Source organism: Typopeltis vanoorti, chromosome 13 (assembly GCF_054136105.1).
Source record: "Typopeltis vanoorti isolate ZY-2024b chromosome 13, IOZ_Tvanoo_1.0, whole genome shotgun sequence".
NCBI classification, from domain to species: Eukaryota; Metazoa; Arthropoda; class Arachnida; order Uropygi; family Thelyphonidae; genus Typopeltis; species Typopeltis vanoorti.
The window spans coordinates 32,855,348-32,882,579 of NC_143561.1; the positions used below are offsets into that span (position 1 = coordinate 32,855,348).

Consider the following 27,232-nt stretch of genomic DNA (forward strand, 5'->3'; position numbering starts at 1 on the left):
AAACTTTGTTTGCTTACACTTGGATAAAGGATTAAACTAATTTTATTATAAATCTTACCAGGAACACTCAGTAGAAAATACCTATCTAATTCTCACATTCAGTTTTATTTCCCCTTTTTATATATGGGTACTATACTATGAGAGCTCTACTCCAATCATCTGGAATTCGTCCCTCTGTCCAGGCGTTTTGAACTGTCAGTGCAGCCACTGCAAGACCTTTATACCTCCATACTTGAGCATTTCTGGTCGCACTGCCTTTCCACATTTCAGGATTTTGATGGCTCTTTCTACTTCAAGTATGGATATATATTCTTGATTGCATGCCTGTTGAGTTTTTTTTTACCACTGTACTGTCACTGATTGTTTCATTTAGCAATTTTCCGAAGTAATTACTCCATACATCAAGGATATCTTTTCCTCCAGTTTTTATGTCGCCTTTATCATCTCTAATTTCTTTTAACGCACTCTTTTCTCCATTTCAGAGCTTTTTCAACAGCCTCGAGAATATTTTGCTATCTTCCTGATATTTATTTTCTATGTTCTTACCAAAGTCTTCCCTTGACTTTTGTTAGCTAGTTTTACACAGTGTTTAGCTTTCTTACATGCCAAATATACATATATATATATATATAAATTTGGAAAGTTTCAAATAAAAGAAGAGAATACAGTTCTCGTCGTAGGAGTTGTTACTTTATCCTTAGTTTACAAGCAGCTCAGGCCAATGAAACTTTAATCAAAAGACCTAATAAAAGGCAAATATACAGATGTCTTAGTAGTGTGCATCTTTTTAATAGTTTATATATATATATATTTTATTTATTTATTTATTTTCATGTTTACATGTAGTGTTTCCAAATTTCCGACATTTTGGAACCTTTGGGAATCTAGAATGGGAAATCGTATTTCCCGCGAATTCTCAAGAATTCCCGAAATAATCTTTTTTATTTAATTTTCTTTGATCATCTGTAATAATGGCTATAACAGTAAATGTTAATAAACAGAAAAGCCATAGAGAAGGTGGGCAACCGGGGTTCATTGCCCTGGCGCAGTCTTTCAGAGATTTCGAGACACTCCTATATGTAAAAGGTCGAATTAAAAAATTAATAAATAAAATTTCCTAAATGGAGGTCGGCCAGAATTTCATGACTAGTGCATCGCTTGCCCTGAGCGTTAACCAGGGGCCACTACAGTATCATTTTGGCTAGGTTTCTGTTATATTTCAGGTTTTCTCAAAATATAAACAATGTAGTTAATGCAAACTTTATTTAACCAAACCTTATAGTATACAGTGAGTTTTTACATATATCACACAATGTATTAACATTCCCAATCTCATTTAAATATCTTATTTATTAAATTAAACATTAATAGAAAACAAATGCAAATATTATTTGTTTGAAAATTAAACCAAGGTTCTTAGAGGTCTCATTGCAGTATACATGAACATTCACGTATCTACGATTCTTGCAACTGGTCCACTTGTCTATTGAAATACTCAGTTTTTTATTATCACATTTGAATACTTCCAATTTCTGGATGTACAGTTGTTTCATTTTACTATAATAATTATGTATTAGTGTTATAACTGAAGATGGACTACTTGGCAACTGCATTCCTTTGCATGTGAAACTTTCCCCTAATGAACTCACTTTTTGTGACGGTGTTGACTGATATCCCAACCAAGGCTGCTAATTTGCTTACGGTTTCCTCTAAATCCAGTCCCTTGACATAATGTAAAATTGTCGTTTGTCTCTTAGAAGATGAGGGCATTGGCTCATCATTATTCAATTCAGACTGTTTTTTCCTTTTCATTCCATGAATGTATACTAGGTGCCTGTGTAGACCGCTCGATTGCAGTTTTGGAGCATATCTGGCAATGAGCTGATTCGTTATCTTTATCTTTTCTAAAATATTCCCAACATTCTTTATACGCTTTACTCATTGTGATGGCAATCTATAAAGAAATATTAAAATATGATTTAATAAAAAATAATTTATTAAAAATTTTCCCGAACAAATTTTCTCAGGATTCGGGAATGGGAAAACGAAAAAAATTCCCGAGAATGGGTGGGAAGGAATTCCCACCCGGAAACCTATTTACATGATTAAGTGAACTGTTATTACACAATCTTTCTTCATTCTGCAATTTGGCCAAATTGGTAAAAATTAAGCATAATTACATTTTAAACAAATGCACTCATTAAAAATTGATTAAAAAATTTTTAAAAGTTTTTTTTTTTTTGTAATTAATCATTTATAAAATTTAATTCAATATGCTTCAGCAGAGTATTCAGTGCTTCGGTCAGATTTCAAGCTGAATATTTGATATTTGGTGCATCCCTAAATGTGTGATCATATATTTTCAACAGTTTCTTCCAAACATTATTCGTACACTCTTCTGTCACCTCTCTACATCTACATTCTTTTTACAAAAATATTATATCCTTTTCTTGTTTCTTAAGTTTCTTAAGATGTTTTCTCACCCTCTCTAGGAGTAATAACACCTTAGTCCATGGGTTGTATATGAGTGAGGTGGTATTCATGGAATGTATTAATGGGATGGCTACTGTAAGTACGAGTAGTCATAAGTTGCATATGTCGTAAGTTGAACATTGACTGTGTACGAATGTACATTATAAATTGAAGAGCATGTCAGCCTAGGTGCAATCTCTGCTGACTGTACAGCTAATTGCACTTGTATTCTAACAGTTATATTGATCATTCTGACTTCCCTGGAGTAGGTGCCAGCACTGCTTAATAATGAGTATCTTATTCAGGATGTCAGAGAGTCAGAATGTACATCCAGAATAAGTGGCAGGTTGAATTCATTTAGGGCAATAATTGATCTAAAACTTTTAGTGAAGTACTAAACAATACATTTTTTCCTTAAGGTGAAAATGTCGATAATTCAGAACACCACACCTGGTATTTCGAATGGATGCAGTCAGCTTTCACTGTAACAAACATGTAGACCTCAGAAACAGTTTGTTACAGTGGATAGTTTACTAATCACCAAAAAATTTATAGCCTAAATAGGAATGTTAATAATCATAAATGATTGTTAACATCTAGCAGCAATAAAATGTAAAAAGGAAATACTTGATAAAATTATATGCATTTCACTGTTAAAACAATAGCAAAGAAACTTATGTTAACATGTATGCCAGAAAGATTAATATTGAATGTCAAATTAGTCATGAAGATAGTTTTATATATATATATAAATGCAACTCCCAACCACAGAAGGTTGTAAACCTGTGGTACATTAGTACTGCAGAGAGCCATGGATTTTTTGTATTTTTTATTTTTATTGGTTTTTAAAATTTTTTGTATTTTTTACCTAGTCAGAAACTTTGCTTCAGAGACCATACATCGAACTTTTCCAAACCACTTCAGGAGGACTATCTTTTGATGAAATTCATCAACCATCTAAAGACAATCACATGCATCCATGTCCATGGCAGGATTTGAGCCCACAGCCTGTTAGTTGGAGAGCAAATATGCTAACCAGTCAGCCAGCTAGGCTGGCAAAGTTTGTTTACTTTAAGCAAAGATAATTAACAAAATCTGTTAACCAGACCTGGGTTCCATCTAACACATGCACACAAACTACAGCCTCAAGCAAGAGATCACTTTCAATTTATAGAAGATATCTTGGGAAAAATATCATAATTATCAAATTGGAAAAAGATGCTGCAATTCTTCCAAGGTGATCACTGAACTAAGTGATTCTTCATTTGCAAATCTTTAATTATTAAAACATTCTTTTTCATTATTTTTCACCACTGAGAGTGGTGTCTCATTACTAGTATAGATTATTTGTAACATTATTTAAGCTTTACTTAATATCACTTTCGGCCTGAATAATTAAGTTTATTTCACAATTCCACCTCCGAAAGATTCAAAACCATATCATATGAATATTACAGGTGAGCCAGGAATCTTCTAACAAATAAACATTGTTTTATCCATGATACTTCAGTAAACTAAAGATGATGTTTTACTGGATGATAAAAGCTCCCTACTACTATCTAAATACATTTTATAAACTCTGTGCCAAGGATGTGAATTCACAATCTGTTAATTGAAACATTGTACCCCAATTAGTAAAAATGGTAAATAGATTCAGATGAATAAATAAAGTAGAAATAAATTTTAGAATTTATCAATAAATCATTTGGAAAGCATACGATGTATCTTAAAATGAGTGCACCAATATGTATGTAATTTACTGATGCTGTCCGTATGTGTTTGACATGTTTGTATTAGACCAGTGATCACTATAGCAAATGCTGGTTTCTTTCATTTAGCTTTACTTAATAAGTCAGTTCAATAAACAGAATAACTATACATTGTTAATCATCATTCTTTTGCAAATTATTTTGACTTATTTTTTATTTTTCATTTAGTATGAAACATCTAGTATAATTTTATAATGATTGTGATTTTGATTAAAATTTTTCACACTTCAACAGAGCAGATATGGAAATGTTCCTGACAAAACTTGTTCCTGAGGTATGATTAATTTTTCTTAATGTTGCAAAATACAAGTTACAAGTTTAATGCTTATTGCATTACCTTTAATTCAGTTTTCTTAATATATCCAATATAATACAGATTATTAGATGAACAATGATATATTAAAATGTCTTTTTAATTCAGTAAAAGCTTTTCCTTTGATTTGAAAATTATTAGAGATACTTTCTTCTAGCGTTATTTGAATTTTCATGCTGTATAGTGAATACTATTTAACTTTGTTTTGCAGTATCATATAAAGTGCTGCTAAAGTTCTTGTTGCATCTCCCAGGATTTGATTGAGGGAGGACATCAGGTCACAATGTCTAAAATACCTGTCCTAGTTTTCTTTAATAGCATTCATTGAAGAGTCACTCATAGCATCCATGGTAGCCCTTTCTGTACACCATAAGAAGAGCCTGAACCCAGAGGCATAGCTAGAAGGGGGTGGAGGGGGAAGTCCACCCCGGGCGGCACTTTGAACATTTTTGAACTTTTGCAGTTAATTCTAAAATACAGTTTCGAATTACCTACATTACTATGAAATAGACTTCGACAATATCATCGACGATTTTACTAATGGAAAAGAAGAAAAATAACATTTTAGAATGTTGAAATTAAAGTTTTACTTCAAAAATAAACATAGTAATTTGAATTTATTTCTCTATACATCCTTTTGACTTTTTGTAGTGTTTTTGGTGTGTATTGAGAGGGGTGGCAAACTCGGGGACCGCCCTGGGCGGCAAGAACTCTAGCTACACCACTGCCTGAACCTCTCATGCTTCCTAACCACACCTTTACCTAGTTTCCAAGAATGATCCAAAGTTCTTTCCTCACCTGTCATGAGTTGTAAAATCTTACTTGTGTCTATGCTGCTAAATCCCCTTACTAACTTATGTTACTATAACTTACATCTCTTCTCCTTCATCTATTACCCAAACGTTGAAAACATTCCTTCAGTCTGTTCTCATATGCATAATTCAGTAGGCTAGATATCTTGGGTAGAGACTGCTAAATCTTTTTAGTTGTCTCCTCATTTCTTTTGAACCCAGGTGATCATATCTGTGCACAGCAGTGAAGCCTTGTACAGAGGAAAAATGTCTTTATTCTTGTAAGTTAATGTTCTTTTCATCATCGAAGTTACCCCATGCAATGACTTTAACCATCTTAATAATATGATCCTTAAACTTTAACTCGATCATTACCTCCAGATTTCTAGCTTCATTGACCACTTGTAGCAAATTACCATTAATAAAATATTCTGCCTGCAATGTCCTCAATCCAAAATGCATAACCTTGCATCATTGTTTGTCCATAGTATCAGTTTGTTTAGAATTGCTTGAAAGGAATTAGAGATGTACCTTATCACCCTTTCTAACTTTGCATTATTGGCAAATAATTGTATGTTACTATCCATACCAATCCCACTAATCATTAATATAAAAGCAGCATGTGTACAAAATCCTGTGGTGCTTCACTGATCATGCCTCTTCTCTTAACACCGCTATGCATTACTCTCTGATACCTGTCAGTAAGCCATTTCCCTGTCCATCACAAGTTGGTTTTGCATATCATTTCTTTGAATTTATATAGAATTTTGATGCATAGGTCATTCTAAGTTTGTTCCAGAAAGGTATTGCTTGCACAAAGAGAAGATTTGAAATAAGAAGAAGGGTTGGAATGATAAAACAAATGACTTATCATATGTTTGTCAGTTGTACTTTTATGAGATGTTATATCATGTTGGAGGTTTAATGGAATATTTTCAGCACTGGGAAAGGATTAAAACTAACTTTAATGCTTCCAATATTTTGTTTCAGTCACTGAGACATCTTCAGGAATTACAAATAACTTTTGTAACAGCATATTCAAATACAATACTAAGTGAAACACATGGATGACTCTAAAGTCCTATCTAGGTGATGCGCCCTTTATGGATGTTTGTAGGTGGCCTAGGATGACTGGGTGACTGAGACAAAATATTGGAAGCATTAAAATTAGTTTTAATCCTTTCCCAGTGCTGAAAATATTCCATTAAACCTCTACATCCTAGGTCAACTACAAATGTCAATTAAGGGTGCATCACCCACATGTTTCACTTAGTATTGTATTTGAGTGTGTTGTTACAAAAGTTATTTGTAATCCCTGAAGATGTCTCAGTGACCGAGACAAAATATTGTAAGCATTAAAATTAGTTTTAATCCTTTCCCAGTGCTGAAAATATTTCATTAAACCTCCAACATGATGTCCTCACAGCACTTAAGCCCCAATGCAGAGATACTATATTAAAAATGTCAGAATTCCAAATACTTTTGGGGCCACTCTTGTAATTTAAATAACAGTAATAGTAAAATTTCTGAACAGTCTTTAGTATTTCAAACTATAACAAAAGGTCAGTCACATTGCATGAACTTCATATTCAGCAGACTTGTGGAGTTATTATGATGAATGGGGAAGAATAACTCTTGAGGTGATCCAAGGATTGCAAAAAAGTTCCATTTTCTTTTAACTGTACAGGTTTAAATTCTTCAGTTTTAAGTCATGATAGAATTCTACCAGTAAATTATAGGGCACTTCCCAAAAAATTGGTTCAAACTCTATTCAGCAAGTGCTGTTTTATACGTATACAATCAAGCTATAATTCTAATAGGTCCTTATGAATTCTTGTGTTAAGTACAGGGTGTTCGGGATAAATTTGACAGTTTCGTAAGGAAAAAGAAAATCTTCTTTGTATCTATTAAATTTAATGAATTGACAAAAAAACATTACAGGCAGAGTTAATTACAATACTATCAACAAGATTTACTCAAAATAACCACCATTAGCATCGATCACAGCTTCAATTCTGCTTCGGAACCTCGAACAAGCTGATGCTACAGTCTCCCTGGGAAGCGCCGCAAAAACTGTTTTAATTTTATCCATTAACTGGGCTTTTGTATTACTGGAAGTGCGATTGGTGTCTTTTTCAACTGCGCCCCATACAAAATAATCCATGGGGTTAAGGTCTGGGGAGTTTGGAGGCCAAACATTTGGACTGGTGAAGTCGTAGAAATTTTCAGACAACCATTTTTGACTTTTCCCAGAGGTGTGGCAAGGGGCCGAATCCTGCTGCCATACATACGGCCTACCATTGGCTACCCTTGTTATCCAGGGCTTGACTACAGTTAGCAACTCCACGAACAAAGCCCGAATTCCAATGCCAGGGTTCTTCAACACCTGTTCCTGCAGATTTGCGAGGAATTCTGCTGTACGAACGCAATCAGATCGTCTGCTAGGGATCTTTCTTCTTGCTACATCCTCGTAGTCACCATTGCAAGTCTCTAGTTCATGCCTGATTGTTTTTACTGTATTCAGGGAGCATTGGGCAGCAGTCGTAATATCCTTATTTTGATGGCGGGCACGAATCATCATGATACAAGTTATTCTCTTCCATGATTCAGGTGGGTTCCAGCTATCCATCCTTTCTGACATCTTGTATATGAATGAAGAAGGGTCCAAACTTTTAAATGAAGAGAAGTGTGTGTTAATACATGTAACTTACGGAAAAATATAATTAATTATAAATATGTCAAATTTATCTCGAACACCCTGTATATATTTAAAAAAGAAAAATGGAGTGAGCTGTGATCATTTCATTGAAAATGTAAATAATAGGATTACCCTATATGCTCACCAGTAATTGGATAGTTTCAGCTCTGTTGAAACTAATGAGCCTATAGCTCATTAGTTTCAACAGAGCCCTTTAATTGGAGAAACCTGGGTTCGAATCCTGTCTGTGACACAGGGAACCTTTATGAGGGCTTTTCAATTAAAGGTGAGTTAGTCTCATATGCAAATTGAGAGTTTTTTCCTCCTGAAAATTCAGGTTTTTTTATCCCTAAAAACAGGCAAATCGTCCCCATGAACACATATCTACAAACATAAAAACACTTGCCCTTAGGGATTCCACAGCAAAGGAGTGACAAGCTGGCTGCATTAATTGCCTAAAAACCCTCATTAGGGAACTCAGCCTGTCTTGGACTGACAAGAAACAGATGGATTTGGATAGCATTCCAAAGGAAGTATAGAAGTTTGTGTGTGGATAACATTAAGGTCATACAGCATTTCAAACTCTGGCTGTCCCATTGTTCTTAATTAGAACAGTGGGACAGCCAGGCCAATGCCCATTGCTGGCAAGTTTAGTTTTGTGGATTGTGAACTGAAACATGAAGAAATATGCTCCACAGAACTGCTCAAGTGTACTAGGGAGTTTTCCAGAGTACACCACCTACTACAATTGCAAGAGGTGGTGTTCTTTGGATATTCTTCAAATCCAAACAACTCAGGTTCTGTTTATTATAACACACCGATCATTCTATAGGACCTGTTTTTATTATTTGAGAGTCCCACACCAATGGACAACACACAACTTAAAATGTTTGGTATTCATTGGTAATATATAGTATGAACTGAGGTCCAATACAAAACCAAAGACCATGAAAATCCCACAGTAGACATGTTTAGTGGCAATCATATTGAAATCTGGAACCCTGAACAAACAATATTTTTGTTTGTTCAAGATATGCCCATAAATATTCTTGGCCTACTAGATCACAATCATTTCACTATCACATCAACCTGAATCTTCCATCTTTTCATAGCATCATCTGCTATTGGCTTTGAAAAGTGCAAATATTTCTGTGTAGCAAGATTAATAATTTATCATATCTTGCTACAAAGAAGTATTTGCACTTTCACTTTCCAAAGCCAATTTTTTTTGCAATTATAATTACCATATTTTTCTCGCCTTATAAGACGTGTGTTTTGTTCTTATCTTAAAATTAGGATGTGTCCTATAAGCCAAACGTATCTTATACACCAATGTGTTTTTTATGTATGCACAGTTACATTGCGTCATCTCTTGTTGGTGATGCGTGATCAGTTTGAATAGTTGCACAGTCATTAATAGTCATGCATTTAAACTAGTAATCAATTCGTTGTTATATTAAATTTTTTTTTATAATCCATGGATTCTACAAAGCACAGACATAGCTATACAATTGCATTAAGCATAGTAGTGTGATTTAGTATGCAAAAATAATAATGGAAATAGGGCAGCAGAGTGTGGGGTGTCTGCCTGTGGAAAAAAAATAGCAAGCACTTCGAGGAAACGAGCAGCAATTAATAGAAGCACATTCTAAAAAAAACACAATTTCTGGAAAACTGGCAAAAATGGCCAGAAATTGAAAATGAATCAAAAAATTGGATAATGGATCAAAGAAGATCAGGTTGCTAAGTATCTACAAAAATGATTATTCAATGAGCAAAATTATTGGCAACAGAAAGAAATATCAATGATTTTACAGAATCGCCATCATGGTGCTTTAGATTTATGAAGGAATGATTTATGCATGCGTGAAAACATGAAAATATCACAAAAAATGCCAGACAAATTCGAAAAATTTAATTATTGACTTTCACAGATTCATCATAAATGCTAGAAAACAAGACAATTTTGAGCTTTCACAGATAGTTAACATGGATTCTTGTGGAAAGGCTTAGACGTTGGTTATGCATTTTCACTATATTATTTAAGGAAATTACAACGTACTAGGATATACATTAAAATAAATTTTAATATATTTCTATATTTCGGCAACGTCACGTTGCCATTTTCAAGAACTTAAGTACAAGACACGTACACGTAGGCACAGCACAACAATAAGTGAGGAAGAAGTATGAAGCTGTTATTTCTCCTAAAGTCCTGATGGTGCCCTCTAGCGGGCAATGTTGGTATTCTTGGGCGATTGGGCTGGAGGTCTTCTGATGTAGGTTTCCCAAATTTGAGGAAGTCTCATGCAACCAAATTTGTTGAGGTTTGGATCGTTTCTTAGGGCTGAAGCTGATTCTAGGAAAAGTCTTTCATATCTGTATTTGCTATGGTGTATTATCCTGGATTTCTTCCACCGTATTCTATGGCAGGTATCCAGCGCATGGTCAGCAAAACCAGAGTGGCTGTATTGGTGAAACCGGATGTAGTCCTTGTGTTCTGAAATTCTGATATTTGCTGTCCTGCCTGTTTGGCCAAAGTAGGACAGCTTACAGCTGCAAGAGACCTGGTATACACCAGGTAGGTCTAGGGGGGGTGTTTAGTTGAGCGGATAAGGGATGCCAGTTTTTTATATGGTTTGTAACAAGAAGTTAAGTGATGTTTTTTTAGGATTTTTGTGATTTTTTCCGAGGTGCCTCGGATATAGGGTATGGTGATGGATTTAGAGTAATCCTTGTTGTGAGGGGGAGGGGGGGAAGTTGTGGTTTACTGGTTTCAATATTTTTTGGATTTTTTTTGGGGGGGGTAGCCATTGGCTGAGAAAGTGTTGAGAATGTGGTTTAGTTCTGTGGTTAGGGCATTGTCATTAGAGCAGATAAGTTTGGCCCTGTTGTGTAGTGTCTTAATGACTCCATATTGTTGTGAGGGGGGGGGGATTGTTGGTGAATGTATCTGCCTGTGTGGGTAGGTTTTCTATATACTGAGAAAACCAAGGTTCCATCAGGTTGGCGGGTGACTAGTGTGTCTAAGAAAGGAATGTAGTTGTTTTTTTCTTCTTCCAGGGTGAATTTGATTCTGGGGTGTTGGTTGTTTAAGTGTGTTAGGAAGGAGAGGAGTGCATCGGAGCCATGTGGCCAAATAGCGAATACATCATCTACATAGCTGTCCTACTTTGGCCAAACAGGCAGGACAGCAAATATCAGAATTTCAGAACACAAGGACTACATCCGGTTTCACCAATACAGCCACTCTGGTCTTGCTGACCATGCGCTGGATACCTGCTATAGAATACGGTGGAAGAAATCCAGGATAATACACCGTAGCAAATACAGATATGAAAGACTTTTCCTAGAATCAGCTTCAGCCCTAAGAAACGATCCAAACCTCAACAAATTTGGCTGCATGAGACCCTCAAATTTGGGAAACCTACATCAGAAGACCTCCAGCCCAATCGTCCAAGAATACCAACATTGCCCGCTAGAGGGCACCATCAGGACTTTAGGAGAAATAACAGCTTCATACTTCTTCCTCACTTATTGTTGTGCTGTGCCTACATGCACGTGTCTTGTACTTAAGTTCTTGAAAATGGCAACGTGACGTTGCCAAAATATAGAAATATATTAAAATTTATTTTAATGTATATCCTAGTACGTTGTAATTTCCTTAAATAATATAGTGAAAAAGTTAACATGGATGAAGTGATTTTGCCTTTTGATGTGCCCTTGAATAAGACTGTTGACTCCAAAGGTAAAAAAAAATAATAATGTTGAAACTTCTTGTCACAAAAAAACCCACTATACAGTGTTTTGTTGTGCTGTGCATATGGAACAAAATTGCCATCTTTTTTTTAAATTTTTTAAAAGAAAAACGTTTGCATTCATATTCATCCAAACAGATGGATGGATGAGGAAGGGAAGAAGTTATGGATGAAGATTGTTTGGGTCAGACGTCCTGGCAGTTTACATCAGAGACTTGCTTTGTTAGCATGGGATCAGTTTAGATGTCATTAAGAATGAACTTCGCAAAATGAATACAAAAATAACTGTAATCCTAGAAGGACTCGCCTCTGCACTTCAACTGTTAGATATATCAATAAACAAACCATTTAAAGGATTTATAAGGAAAAAATGGGTAAAATTTGGATTCAATCTCCAAATTTTGAGGAAACATCTACAGGTAGGAGAAAGAAGGCCACAATTTTGCAGGTGTGCAAATGGGTAAAGAGTTCATGGAATGAAATGAAACCTGAAATTATTATGAAATCTTTTCAAAAGTATGGCAGTAGTATGGTATAGGGTTTACTTATTTCAAGACAGTAATGACTTGGTTTCTGATGAAGAATCAAGTTCAGAAAATTTTGAGAGTGAAGATGAATAAAGATTTGAAAAATATATTATATGTTAGATCTTTTAATACTTTGAGTTTTTAAAGAATAATTGTTTTTTTTAATCTAATAAATAGATAATACATGTATTAAATTTTTAAATAAAAAAAATTAATATTTACTTGCATAATTTGTGCATCTTATACTGCGAAGAATTTTTATTTTTTCCAAAAATTCAACATGCAAAATATAATGCATCCAATACATCGGTGCATCTTACAAGGCAAAAAATATGGTTCATTGAGAAATACTACAAATTTTCAGCTATCTGCTGTTGCAAGCTGATATACTATTAATTTTCTTATTAAAAAATCATTAATAATGAGAATAATAACTCCAATAACTTGCATAACATAATCAGAAATCACTGCAACTGCAGTTTACTAGTCCTAATGAGCTAGCATGTCACTTGACTCTTAGTGATTTTTATAACCATATGTTTAGTGAGCTGATAGTAAATCAGTTTTCCAATACAATTGAATTGAGAGGTCACTGTACCCTCAGTATTGCTGTTTTGAGAATATAATGTAGAAAATAAAAATAAATTAGCCATTAACTGTTTCAGCTACAGGAATGAACCCTTGAAATTAGTGAAAAATGTGTACTATGACTTAGATATGATTTGTTTCATTAACAAAAGAAAGCCATGTTTAAAAAAAAAAAATAATAAATACATACGTGTGCGTGTGTGTGTAATATAGCCTCAGTAATCTATCAGAAAATGTCCACATACGACCATCCATTATGTGAAAAACATTTCAGAAAATAGTCTATTATACTGATTGCTGATTTTCAAAATTATTATTCTTTTTTTGTTTTCTAAGGAAAAGATTCACTCATGATCTCTTTCAGAAATTTGCAGGATTTCTTGATCATGTACTTTAAATTATTATGGACTGAAGAACACAAGCGTATACATTGTAATTGAAATAGGAAGTGATCATTTACCTTTGAGGAGGATATAATTAAAGTTTATGTTGAAATGAAAAACATGTACAAGTGTTTTAAAAACATCAATGTTTCAAAATTAAACTGTAGACTCAAATATAGAATTTTAATTCTACATTTGAGTCTACAGTTTAATAAAGAAGAAATGAGTTTGAAAACAGTAACTAAACCTTGCAGACTCTGAAGAAACAACTAATTCAGCTAAGGAGATATACAGTGAAGTTGTTTGCAAAGATAGAAAAATCTGATTTCCATGATGGACTCAGGAAGTTAAAGCAATCCTGGAAAGCATATAGAAAAGTCACAATAAGTAAATCAACATGTACTGTGAGAGAACATGAAAAGTGAAAGTATACAAAAGCCATGCAAAGACTTTGGTAAGATAGAAGATAAATATTAGGAAGGTGACAAAATATTCTGAAGGCTATTGAAAAAAAAGCTTAGAAATGGAGCAAAGATACTGTAAAAGGAATCAGGTGATAATGATAAGATGATATAAAAACTTAAAATATTCTAGAGGTCTGGAGAAAATTATTTTGAAAAATTGTGGTGGCAAAAAATATTCAAGAGCAATGCAATCGGGAGTATATATCTAGAGGTAGAAAAAGTAAAGGTAGAGATCTTACTAGACGTAGAAAAAGTCATCCCCTGAATTTATAAATGATATTCAACCAGAAATGTTCGAATATGTGGATATAAAATTTTTGCACTGGCTGCATTGGATAATTGGTAGTCCTGATCAAAAGATCTAATTCTAGGATTGAAGTGCTGCTGATATTGTCGGCCTGATTGGCCGAGTGATTAGCGTATCCATTCTCCAGCCAAAGGGCTGCTGGTTCGAATTCCATCGTGGGCATGGATGTATGTGATTGTCTGTGAGAATACTAGTGGTGGGCGGTAGATGATGCAGTTCACTGTAGTTGGTGGATTTGAGTGGTGGAGATGCAGAGTTGTGGAGTGGGTGCCCTTCCTTGATGAGTCCTTGGAGGTGTCATGTAATAATAATATTACCCATCTTTAAAATGGGAAAATTAAACTGAATGTGAGAAATATAGAGGAATTTCCCTACTGAGTGTTCAAGATAAAATTTGTACAAGCATTCTTAAGAAGGAATAATTATGGAAGGGAAACTTGGAGAAGAATGAGCTGAATTCAGGCCAAATAGAGGTTTTCAGGATCAGATTTCATTAAGATAAATAGTTAAGAAATCATGGGAATATGACAAGATGCCAAGAAAAAAAGCTGTTCAAAATGTTGCAGTTATGTGGTATAGATGGGACACATTATATTAAGCAATATGTAATCTATATTTGATTTTTAAATCAGCAGTTAGAATTGAAGGAGGCACAAGAAGATGGTTTGATGTAAAATCAGGTGTGAGACAAGGGTGCACATTATATATATATATATATATACTGTTATTTGTCATCTATATGGATTACATTATGAAGGAAAGTGGCATTAAACCTGACATCAGAATTGGCATTTTTACTTTATGCAGATGATATTGATGATATTTTAAATAAAGATCTACAGGATTCCTTAACTAAGTTGAATAACTCCATTGACATATTTGACATGGAAATAAGCAATAAAAAAAGACAGACTATGAAAATAGGCCAGAACATTGAAAACATCTGCTGGGTCCTGAATGCAGAACCTATAGAACAAACATTTCAACTATTTAAACAAAAACTTCGCTAAAACTATTTTAGTGAAGATGGCAAATGAAGTATAGAAATAGTCAACAGAATATGCAAAATTATTATGGTAGGGAGTCAATAAATTTGTGGAATAAGGGAAAAATTTGAATTCTGAAACTGTGTATACAAAAATGTAAGTCAATTTTAACTTATGGCCCTGGAAAGTGGGTTTTAGATAAGTCAAGAGACCACAGATATGACATTCTGAGAAAAATTACAAGAAAGATTTCATTAATTGGAAAGTTATTAGGAAAGAACTGGAGATTTTATCATTCAGGAATGTGCTAAGTACAACTAATCTCAAATGATATTGCAATTTTAACAGAGTAGGAGAAGAAAGGTTAGCAAACCTTTCTCACAATAGGACCTAGGTAGGTTGATGTAATTAGAAGTGCCTTACAAGATCAAAATATAAGATCTAACAAATTTGCATCCTGAGATAACAGGCTCTTCTGGAGGGAAAAAATGTCAGCGGAAAGTTAGGAATAATGTGAACTTCTCAAAGTTCACATTATTCCTTGCAACTATTCCAATGCTTTGGCATTGGAGTAGTTGTAAGGCTATTGGCATCAGAACAGAAGGATGCCAGGATGGTTTACCAATTATCAAAATTGTCATGATATAAAAGGTGCCTAGCTATGAATTTTCCAGTGTCTCCAAAAGCCTAGCTATTACACTGGCTGTATGCTCCTTTACCAAACATATCAAGCATTTGATTATGATCAGTGCTTTTTTTTCCGGAAAAAAAAGGTGTCTGTACTCACCATGAAGATGTTATTACAGCAACTTCCACACTTTTAACATATCCTCTGATATACTCTCGTCATCTCTAGATCGCTTCTTGCTTTTGGTATCAACTGCAGAATGATGACCTCAGCAGCCATGAGTCCATATATTTGCTAGGGTTGAACTGAGTAAGAGGAGGTCCTACTATCCTGATGAACATCAGTGCAGAAGTTGTCCATACAAGCAGAGATGACCTAGATGAAGTTACTATAAGATTCATCTGAAAGAAACCTTTTTCACATTCACTAGAAGATATTGCAATTGTGCCCAAAGTGTGCTTTAGAGGAAGTAATATGTCCAGGACTTTATTTTCTTGAAGATATTCACGGAAACCACGAACTGCTTCTCTTTCATTTAAGTGAAATTTGCATGCTAACTTTTTAATTTCAGCTTCACCAAATGTCAGATGCTTCCCAGGATTTTCTGGCCAATACTTGGAATCTAAAATCTTAGCATATTCAGGCAAATCAGCATCATCATCTCCTTCAAGCAGATGCTTTCCAACAGCTTCTTTCAGACTTTTATAGAAAGCAGATGAACTTATTGCAGGGCTGTGTCTTTCATTTTTGTGGAGCTCAATCCCTTTGAACTTCATGTTCTTCCGACTTTGAAGAGAAATACTGTAGTACGGACCAAGATTTTCGATTCTTTCTTCAAAAAGTTGAACTCTATTCTTTATCTTCCTGTCTGCTTTGTACAAGTCAATATTTCTCTCTTGTAAATCTAGACTTAGTTCACTAAGTTCTTGGAGAGCATCACACATGAGGCTCAAATCAAGAACAAACTCTCATGACGTTATTTTTCTTAACAGGCCCTCATTAAAAAAGCAATCTGTTTTGCTGTCTTCTTTTGCCTCCAGAAAGTGATGGATGAGGGCTTCAAAGTCTTGCCACACTGCAGAAACAGTGCGAAAGCTAGATGCAATCCAGCGAGTGCTTAAAATTCTGCCAATTTTAAGAAGTTGAAGTTCTAAAGTTGCTGAACATTCCTGTAGTTCCTTAGCATTCTTAGATGAAGCATGATAAGCCACATAAAGTTTGTTCATGAAACTCTTAAAGCGATTCACTCCTGCCACATTGTTCACTGTGTCACTAACAGAACAATTCAAGGTGATGGCTAGCACAATGCCAGAAAATAACACTAGGAAACTTCAGACACAAGTCTGAAGTCTTCACAAGTTACAGACAATAAATACTCATTTAAGTAATGTTCAGATAATCCTAAACACTCAAGACGACTAATTAATGAGTTTAGAATTAATCTAGCAGTCTGATAATTCGATCAAATCTAGGAAAAGACTCACAGGAGCCAAAAGTTCAGGAAGAACTACACGAACAATAACAATCAATGTTGTTGTTGTTGTTGTTACAGTTGTCGATTCATCAATAAGTAACGATATTTTGTTCTTGGAGTTCACTATATTGTCTATTAATGTTTTTCTCATTTAATTTGCAATATGGCTCACAATGTTAATGCAAGCATTTGCAGAATGAAGAATATATCCCATGTCTAGGTCATTAAGTTCCTGTAAATTTATTTCGTCTTCAAAGTTGTTAAATGATTGATTTCTTCTTGCAACTTTGTAAATGGTTCAGAACACTTTTCCTGTTATGTCTTTATTTTGAGACACAGTATTTAGGAAAACTTTCTCAAATGTTTCGTTTTTTGCTTCAGATTTTATTTTTTGGCATGCTTTGTGTGCTATACTCTCCTTATGATCATAAATCATTTTTCTTAATGACATTAACTGTTGTTTGTGAGATTCTCCAAAATGACTGATTTTACCATTTGCCCACTCTGCTGAAATTTTCATTCCCATGTGTTTATCGACGGCAAGACTTCTGACATCACGACACACTTTGCAGCCCAACATTTTATTCTTTGACATACATCCACTCGTTTCTCTTGCAGAAGTCATTTTTCTGCAAAAGTGTCCAACATTCGGGCCAATCATTATCAGAATCTGCTTCCTTTTGACCACATGGATCTTCGGTCTTAGTTTCATGATCCTCTTCAAGTGTATTTTCGGTGCTAGTTTTCTGTTTTACAGGATCACAAGTAGATTCAACACTTTCTGCTTCTTCAGCCTTCCTTTTTACTCATTGGCATAAAGCAACTACTTATTTTACTCATTTTGAACAATGATTGCACTGATTTAACTTAGAGTAATTCAAAACTCATGTGAACGCCTGCCTGTTGCAGAATGAATATGGAACTGATAAACTGATATTGGAAGCAATCGGAAGTGAACACAACTTCCTGTTTCCGGTTGTTTATCAACCTATGAATCAAGAAAGCAGGGTACCAACTTATGAGTAATCAAAACTGAAAATTCAATTCGGGAGCACAGTACCATCTGCCGGAATATTTATAATACATTTTGCTGTCAATAAATCACAAATTTTTAAAAACTTAAGGAAAAAGGTGCCAGTACTGCGTACTGTTGTGTACCGCCAGAAAAAAAGCACTGATTATGATGATGGTGTTTCTGGAGAAGTATTTTGGACTGTATATTAAAAGTGGAAACATGAACTTATTATTGCATAGCTGCTTTAAACTTGCAGCACCTACCTTCATCGTTCAGTACAAAAATGAGTCGGTGTTTGTTTCATAGATATGGCATGCTGCTGTGAATATGCAATGCAAATTTTTTTATAGAACCACTAGATGCAGCCATTACTTTATACCTAAACCATTTTTGTCTGCATTGGTGTTTCTTGGTATTTGCTGAAATTATTAGCACAATATAAGCAACTAATGAAACATATTTCGAACTTACCTTTTTCTGTTAAGGAAACTTGCATGTCATACCAGTATGTCAACCTTAAAACTTCTATGTGACTTACTTTATCTCTTAGATATTGTTTACATTGAGAGGAAAATTGGATATATGCATTTCATCATATTTGACATGTATTTTTTTTTTATCTTGATGTAGAATTCAAAAGCAGATTAAAAAACTTGTTTATTCATAGGATACACCCTTCAGGCATTCTTGTGAGGGACCTGACGATATGGTAAATATTTATGAATATTTAGAATCTTGTGCTTATCATTTAATTTCTTTTCAGAAAAAAAAATTATAAATGAAATAAAAACGTAAATCTATGCTGTCATTCCAAGTGAAATCATCGGGGGAGGGGGGGTGAAGCTGCATAATTTCTGATTTTGATGAAAGCGAATTATTTTGTCGCCCTATACTTTAGATTGAAGAAAATATCTTTAAAAAGTTTTTCTGGCATCCTTCTTAATTATGGTGGCCATTTTTATTCAGCAAATCTACAGAATTTTTGCAGTTTCAGAGAATTTAAAGTTAATCACAGCTTATTTCTGCATTGTCCAATTTTTGATTGTGCCATCCTTTTAATGGCTCAAAGTGTGCATGTTTTTGTTTTCTTATTTGCATTTTCAGACAAATGGAAGTCACCTGCTTTAGGTATTTTGAGTTGTACTTACCCTGCGGGCCCTAGATCTGATTTCCACAAGTCTTGATTTTTTTTTTTTTGTTTCATTTTTTATGCTTGTAGAGAATATGTATGTATTCCCAAAACCACCCTGATTGAAGTATTTCTGCTGTGAAAGAAAGAAAAAAAAAGCCTCAAACTTTAACCATTTCAAGCAACTGTAACAATTTCAAAACTTTCTGTAACAAAATAGTGGCAGACAGCAGCATTTTTCTTATCAATTGTGAGACTTACTGTGATACAGTCTTGTGTTATAAAAAAAAATGGTAACTAAATTGATAAAATAATATGAATGTAATACATTCATATTATTTTATTATTTTAGTTATCAAAATGATATTCTCTCTCTTGAAAATGAAATGGAGTAAATTGTTAAAAAAAAAATTACCAGTTAAACTGCAGAGTTCCTTTGATTAGCTATTCGACACTTTATGTACCTATACTTTAATATCGATTTCCTTTCTATGTAAGAATTAATTTATTTATTTTTACTCTTCCATTTGTTATTGTCCCATAGCATACCATTCATGATCCTAAAAAAAATTGTCTTCATAAGCAGATGTACTAAATATGCTGAATCTGAATATGAAATTTTGAAAATGAAGAAAATATCAATTTTCTTCATTTTCAAAAGGCTATCTAGATTGAAGATTTGAAAATAACAGAATGTGGCCAGTCTTGCTTTACAGCATACCTTCAGAGGGTGTACAGGATATTATGATAATATACTGCAGGAAAGGTTTACATTATTAACTTCCTATTGACAATTTTCCTCCAAATTAGTCTATTATCAGATCTTATACGAGGGTGGTCTGAAAAGTTCTTGACCTTGACCATAGATTGGAACACTATCGGCAAGATTTTTTTTTTCTAAGTTGGTACATCTGTCATAAGAATCCATGTGAAATTGCAAGTCATTCTATCAAGTAGTTTGTTTTATACAGCTGTCTGAAGCAAAAGTGTGTTGTCTGTATCCATTGAAATGGATAAAATTGAGTATTCTTTTAAAATTCTTTGTAAAAGAAGGTTTAATGCCAAAAGAAATTCATTCGAAGTTCATAAAAGTTTATGGGCACTCTTCTCCTTCGTTTTTGACAATTAAGAAATGGTCTGCCATAAATGGCTGTACCAGCCTTGAAAATGATCCATGTGAAAGACGTCCAAAAAGTGTAACAACACCAGAAATCATTGATCAAGTGCACGATATGTATTGGATGACTGGCGAGTTGGAGTGTGTGAAATTGCTGAGATTATAGGCATTTCAAAAGAACATGTAGGATATATTTTGCATGAAGAATTGCAAATGAAAAAGCTTTTGCACAAGATGGGTGCCGCTTGCTCACAGCTGATCAAAAACGCACTCACATGTAAATCTCTGAACAGTGCTTGGAGCATTTTAACAAGAATAAAACTGATTTTGTGCATCAATATGGATGAGACTTGGATTCACCATTACACACCAGAATCCAAACAGCAATCAAAACAGTGGACAGAAGCCGGTTGTTCAGCGCCAAAGAAGACAAAGTCAGCTCCATCAGTAAGAAAGGTCATGGCATCGGTGTTTCGAGATGCTAAAGGCATTTTGTTTATAATCATCTTGAAAAGGGTAAAAAATAACCAGGGAATATTATTCCGATCTTTTAACAGACAAAAAAATTCATGAGAAAAAACCCAGTTTGCAGAAGAAAAAAATCATCTTTCATCAGGACAATGTGCCTACTCACAAAGATGTTTTAGCAATTGAAAAATTAAGGGATCTGCACTATGAATTGTTGGAACATCCACCCTATTCCCCAGATTTGGTTCCCTCTGACTTCTATCTCTTCCCAAAACTAAAACTCTTCCTCACTGGTCCGTTTTTCTATGAATCAAGAGGTGATTGCAGCTGTAGAGGGGTATTTTGCACATCTTACTGAGAACCACTAGAGGGACGGGCTAATGGTGCTGGAATAAATGTATTAGTCTTAAGGGAGATTGTCGAAAAATAAAAATAATTTTGAAATTATAAATCTGTTTTTTCATTGTTAGGCCGAGAACATTTCAAGACACCCTCACATATGTCTTTTAAGGCACTTAACTGCATCAATCCACCTATAACTTGGTCTTCCTCTGTGCCTTTTCTTACCATCCTGGCTAAAAACACCAAGTTTGCTATCCTTTCCTTTCTTTATACCACACGAGATTAGGTCTGCTAAGATATTCCTGAATGCTAACAATGTCAAGTCCTTTCCTTATAACCTGCATATCTAATATGATACTGCCATTTATGCCAATCTCTTCACCTCAATCTTTCTCAGAACTCTCGTATCCGTGATATCTAGTCTTTGATCAAGTGTTTTATTTTGAATCTGTAGGTTAAAATTGGTTTGAGCACTGTCCTTGTGTACAGTTAGTCGAGTGTGACATTTGAGCTATTCTTCCTAAATAGCTCAAATGTTACTTGATTTACAGGTTATCCATTTAAGATGCAGTTGATGTTTTCAGTGTTCCTGCATATTTTCATAATCTTTGTGCTTGCCAATTTTCATAACAAATTTATTATAGCAGTTATTCAGTTTGGTCAGGAAATCCTGCAGACTTCAGTTTGATTTATTGAGATGTCTAGCATCTCCCCTTAGGCTTAATGTTAATTTCCTTCATAATGTGATTCATAGACATTGAATAATATTGGAGATAATGAGCACCACTTGTCTTGCACCTGATTTAACATTAAACCATCTTCCTGTGCATCCTGTGATTCCAACTTACAGCTCAAATATAGACTAAGTATTGCTTGATATAATGTCCCATATAGACCATATAATTGTACATTTTGAACAGCTTTTCTCGTGATATTTTGTTATTATGCCTTTTCCAGATCTAGAAAACTTAGATACTTATGCTTGTTATATTCCATGATTTCTTGCCTGTTTGTCTTCAAGTGAAAATCTAATCTAGTCAACCTGCTTGGCCTGCACACAGCTCATTCTTCTCCAAGTTTCTCTTTCACAATTTATCCTTTCCTTCATGCTTACACAGTGATCAGAGTACATCATGAAAATTATGGAAACAACTACCGTGTTAGAGTAAAACTTTAGTTTAATATAAACCAAAATAAACACTCGATGTTTCAACCTTCACATTAAGGTCATCGTCTGGAGTATACACATATACAAAGAAACAAGCTGCAATACAATCTACATGGCATGCTAAAGTTACTGACCAACCGTTACAACTATTGGCCTGACCTCTGGTGGAAAAAAATTACTACATCAAAGCTAGGGTCGTATTATTAGGTTACAAAATTAAATTAAGCTGGAGAGAAACAGGTTTACAAAAAAGAAAAAATAATAAATAAAAATAAATTACTTATATAACTATACATATAAATTACAGCCAACTGGTATGGACAGCGGCCAGTGAAAGCTGCAAAATTGCTTCGAGTCCTGAAGTCAGGGTTTGCTCAAAACTAAGTAGGCTGAATGTGTGCCATCCAAATTTTTGGAATTTTTATGCCAACATTATTGTTAAGATTAGGGTGATTAATCAAAATTTCATATGCTTCTTTAAATTTCCATTCATACCAGGTTTTAGTATGATGTAACGAGCAGGTACTTTTCCAATTAATTTGGTATGGGGTATTAAGAGCATGATCTGAGAGTCCTGCTTCAACAAAATTGTTAAATTTATTGTGTTGTTTGTGCTCTTTTTTATGGATAGGGATTGTACGTACAGTTTCCCCATTATAAGGCAAGTTAAAGGTGCAATAAACCCCAAGATGTGCCAATGGGGGGAGAGGATCCTTAGAGGAGTTGAATATGTTTTTTAATTTTAAAGGTGGTTTAAAAGTAGCATTAAGATTATAATGGTGTAGGATTCTATTTATTTTTTTCTGATAACCCTTTAATGTAGACCTTTAGCTATGGTTTTACTGTAATCTATATTACTTTTTGATGAAGTTTTATGAAGAACTTTATTAATAGTATTTTTGCTATAGCGATTATTTATAAATGTATTGCTAATAATTTTTAATTCTTTTTAAGCGCTTGTTCAGTAGAGCAACTTGTTATAGCTCTGTTTTTGACGGTATTAATGACTCCAAATTTTTGCGAAGGATGGTGATATGAGTTAGCATGTATATATTGGCTGGTATGTAGGTTTGTGGTAAACAGTGAAGGATAGACAGCCTGAGGGAAGACATGTGATTAGTGTATGCAGGAAACAGCGAGTTCTGATTCAATTCTATTTCAGTAGTAAATTTTATGCGCTCATGTTGTTTGTTCAGGTGGCTAAGGAATGTGTTTAATGTTTGGCGACCGTGTGGCCAAATAATGAAAATGTTGTCAACGTATCTAAGCCAAACTGTAGGTCTAGAGTAAAGGAATCAAGAGCACATTTTTCAAAAGCTTCCATATAAAAGTTAGCAATTGGGGGTGGGGGGAATAGAGGTGAGCTCATGGCAGTATCTTCTTTTTGTAGGTAAAATTTATTTTGCCACACGAATTAACTGGAACATACTATGTGGACAAATAGAGCCATAAGGTCGGGTGGAAATTTGTTCTGTTGGAGAAGAATTGTGTCAGCTGATTGGGGCATTTATGAAAAGGGCAGAAACGTCAAAATAGACTAATAAATCATCTTTGCCAAGCATTATGTTTTTAATTTTGTTTATAAAGTGTTGTGTGTTCTTTATATAGGAGGGGTGTTGACACTAATTTTTTGTCTAGATGATAATTAGGTCCATCTATTCCCTCAACTATCAGCTGAAGTGGAACGTTATGTTTGTTTACTTTGGGAACGACATATATTCTGGGAGAACGGGCATAATGGGGTATAAGTTTTTTAATGGTGTCTGATGGCCAAGAAGGGACAGACTAAGTAATTTCACAGTTTTTTTCTTTATCCTGTTCATCGAATTATAGTTAACAAGCTGATAGGTGTTATTATCGGAGACTAGTTGATTCATCTGATGGATGTAAGTTGATTCATCTGATGGATGTAAGTTGATCTGTCAAGGATGACCGTTGCATTACCTTTGTCCAATTTTGTTATAATTATATCTTGATTAGCTTTTAATGACGTGATTGCTGCCAGTTCAGTTTTTGTAAGATTGTTACATATGGTTTTCTTTTTATTCAAAACATTGCTTTTCTAAACGAATTTTATCAGCTATATTATTTGGAAGAGACTTAATGTTTGTATTAAACTAAAGTTTTACTCTAACATGGTAGTTGTTTCCATAATTTTCATAATGTTTCACAATTTATGTTATCCTTTTCTCAAGTATCATGTATAAATCTCACCAGGAACACCTAGTAGAGAAATTCCTCTGTAATTCTCACATTGTTTTATTTATTATTTTTTTTTAAAGATGTGCACTATGGAAGCTCTCCTCCAATGATCTGGAATTCAGCCCTCTGACCAAGTCTGAATTATGCAGTGTTGCTACTGTAAAACCTCTATACTTCCATATTTGAATATGTCGGGTTGGATATCTTCTCTCTAGCTACCTTTCACATTTCAGGTTTTTCATGACTTTTGCTACCTCAAGCATTGATATATACTCCTAATTGTATTCCTCTTGTTTGTTGCTTCCCAGCATGCTGTCACTACTCTTGTTTTTTTTTAGTAATCTTTCATAGTAATTACTCTAGACATGTAGAATATTTTCAATTTTGATTTCTTTTAATGGTACTCTTTTTTTTTCTTTTTTTCTACGTTCTTATCAAAACCTTCCCATGATTTTTCTTTTAGCTAGTTTTACACAGTGATTCAATTTTTTTATATTTTTCTCTGTATTCTCTAAGAGCACAAGCTGACTTACTTTCCAAGAACTTTCAATATGCTTTCTGTGTTTTCTCAACTGCCATTTTAACCTCCTGATCTCACTAAGAAATGCTGATTTTTCTATTTTTGCAGACACTTCATCACATGCCTCTATAGCTGAATCAATCAGTGTTTTCTTTAGGGCCTGCCACTGAATTTCCAATGTTTGGTTCTTGTTTTCAAACTCATTTTTTCTTGAGTAATATTTGTTTACTTGAGTTTACAGTTCACCTCTGAAAGCTGCTCAGCTTTGATTCTTTTTAGCACTTTCTTAAGCACTTTTCTTTTCAGTATGATGTTCAATTTTATCCTACTCAAAACTAAATGGTGATCAGTTTCCTATTTCAAATCCTCTGTATACTGTTGTGACCTGAACTAGTGCAAAGCTATCAGTGGTAACAATGACATAGTCGATGAGACTTTCTTATTTCTTGTGTTTGATTACTAGTAATCACATGAAGAGAAGACATAGTTTCTATTCAGAATATGGACTAGTCATTACTAGTCCATGTTCTAAACAGAAATTCAGCAGGTACTTATCATTATTATGTGTTGTTCTTTTCTCCAAATTTCCCAAAACATTTCTATATGTCTGGTATTCCATTTCCTATTCTTTTGTTTAGATCAGGGGTCTTCAACGCATGGCCCGCAGAGCTCTTTGGCATCGCCCGCTGGCCATTTTGAAAAAATAACTACTTAACATTAAAACGCGATTAAATAAAAAATAATTTCAATGAAGCTCGCGGGCCACTAAGCTATACTGCGGTATTTAGAATTGTAACATGCTTTCCAGATTCACGAGGAACGCTGTGCACTTGATACTTTACATAAAATCCTATAAAAATAAATATTAAATAGACATGCTTCTTCAGCCATCTACCAACGCCAAGCAGTACTTAAGTACTAGTACTAACGTTGCAGGTAGATGGTTGAAGCAGTAGTTCGTTTGAGTGCACTGTCTAGTGCCTTCCAGATACATCTCGAAGGTTCTCGATACTTCATTATTTTCATATAAATACAAAGGATCTCATCCACAGTCAGTCGTGAACAGTGTATTATTCATGTATAAGCGCACGCAGGTTCATCGTGTCAGCCATAGCCTATTGTGGTTTTATATTGCCAGACTTTTTTCAATAGTGTGAGACTTATTCAGTGGATAATAACCATTAATGGCCATTTTGGATATTTTTGGGTTCATCTTCCATCACTATGGCATCTTGTTTTTTGAACTGTGTCTTTATATACTAAGATGAATAAACAAAAATACTATAATATAAATAAATATGTGTGTGTGTGTGTGTGTATAGTTATTTATTTATTTATGTGGCTTCCACCCATGAAAAATCATTGCTAACCTGTAGTACATTTTTGCACCATGGGTGGACTAAGGATTTTTTTTTATTTTTTATCTAGTGCAGAAACCCTTTCAAGCCACTTCATGCTTTCAATAAGCAGGGCAGTGGTCTCACACTGGGCAATGAAGTTCATCTTCCACCTGGTTATTCAACAGAATTCTGGCAACAGGAACAGTTCCAGAATAGTGGAAAGAAGGAAAAATAGTGCCACTACATAAGGGAAAATTCAAGTCAGTAGTGTCAAACTATAGGTCAGTGTATATAAAGTGTTAGAGAGGCTAGTTAGGGACAGAATACAAACATGAATTGATGAGAATGGAAGGCTTTCAAGAGAGCAGCATGGTTATGTTAGTGGGAGGTCATGCTTTAGTAATTTGGTTGCATTTTATAATAGGGTGACTAGCATATTGGATGAGGGAGATACTTATACAGTGATTCATTTGGATATTGCTAAAGCATTTGATCGAGTACCACATGATAAACTACTGTTGAAATTGGGCAGGATGGAATAGTTATTTGGTAGCTTGGTTACAAGGATGGTTGATTTATAGGAGCCAAAGAGCTGTGTATGGAGATGCAGTGTCCCAAAAAAGGAAAGTGATGAGTGGGATGCCACAGAGTTCTATTCTGCAATCTCTGCTGTTTAACTTATATATCAATGATATTTAATTTGTATATCAATTCACTTTGGCTAGAGAAGATGGAATGAGGTTTACCTTGGAGGAACTTTTCTTCAGGAAGTG

The 27,232-nt window shown here is 34.4% G+C and overlaps 1 protein-coding gene across 1 annotated transcript in view; it reads left to right on the forward strand.

Moving 5' to 3' along the window:
• Positions 1-27,232, forward strand: part of LOC150100037 (uncharacterized) — a 108,757-nt gene that overhangs the window by 56,948 nt on the left and 24,577 nt on the right. The window contains exons 4-5 of the mRNA XM_090402994.1: positions 4,476-4,515; positions 18,841-18,882. Of these exons, the coding sequence (XP_090259120.1) occupies positions 4,476-4,515; positions 18,841-18,882 (82 nt within the window). The remainder of the gene's footprint in view (positions 1-4,475; positions 4,516-18,840; positions 18,883-27,232) is intronic.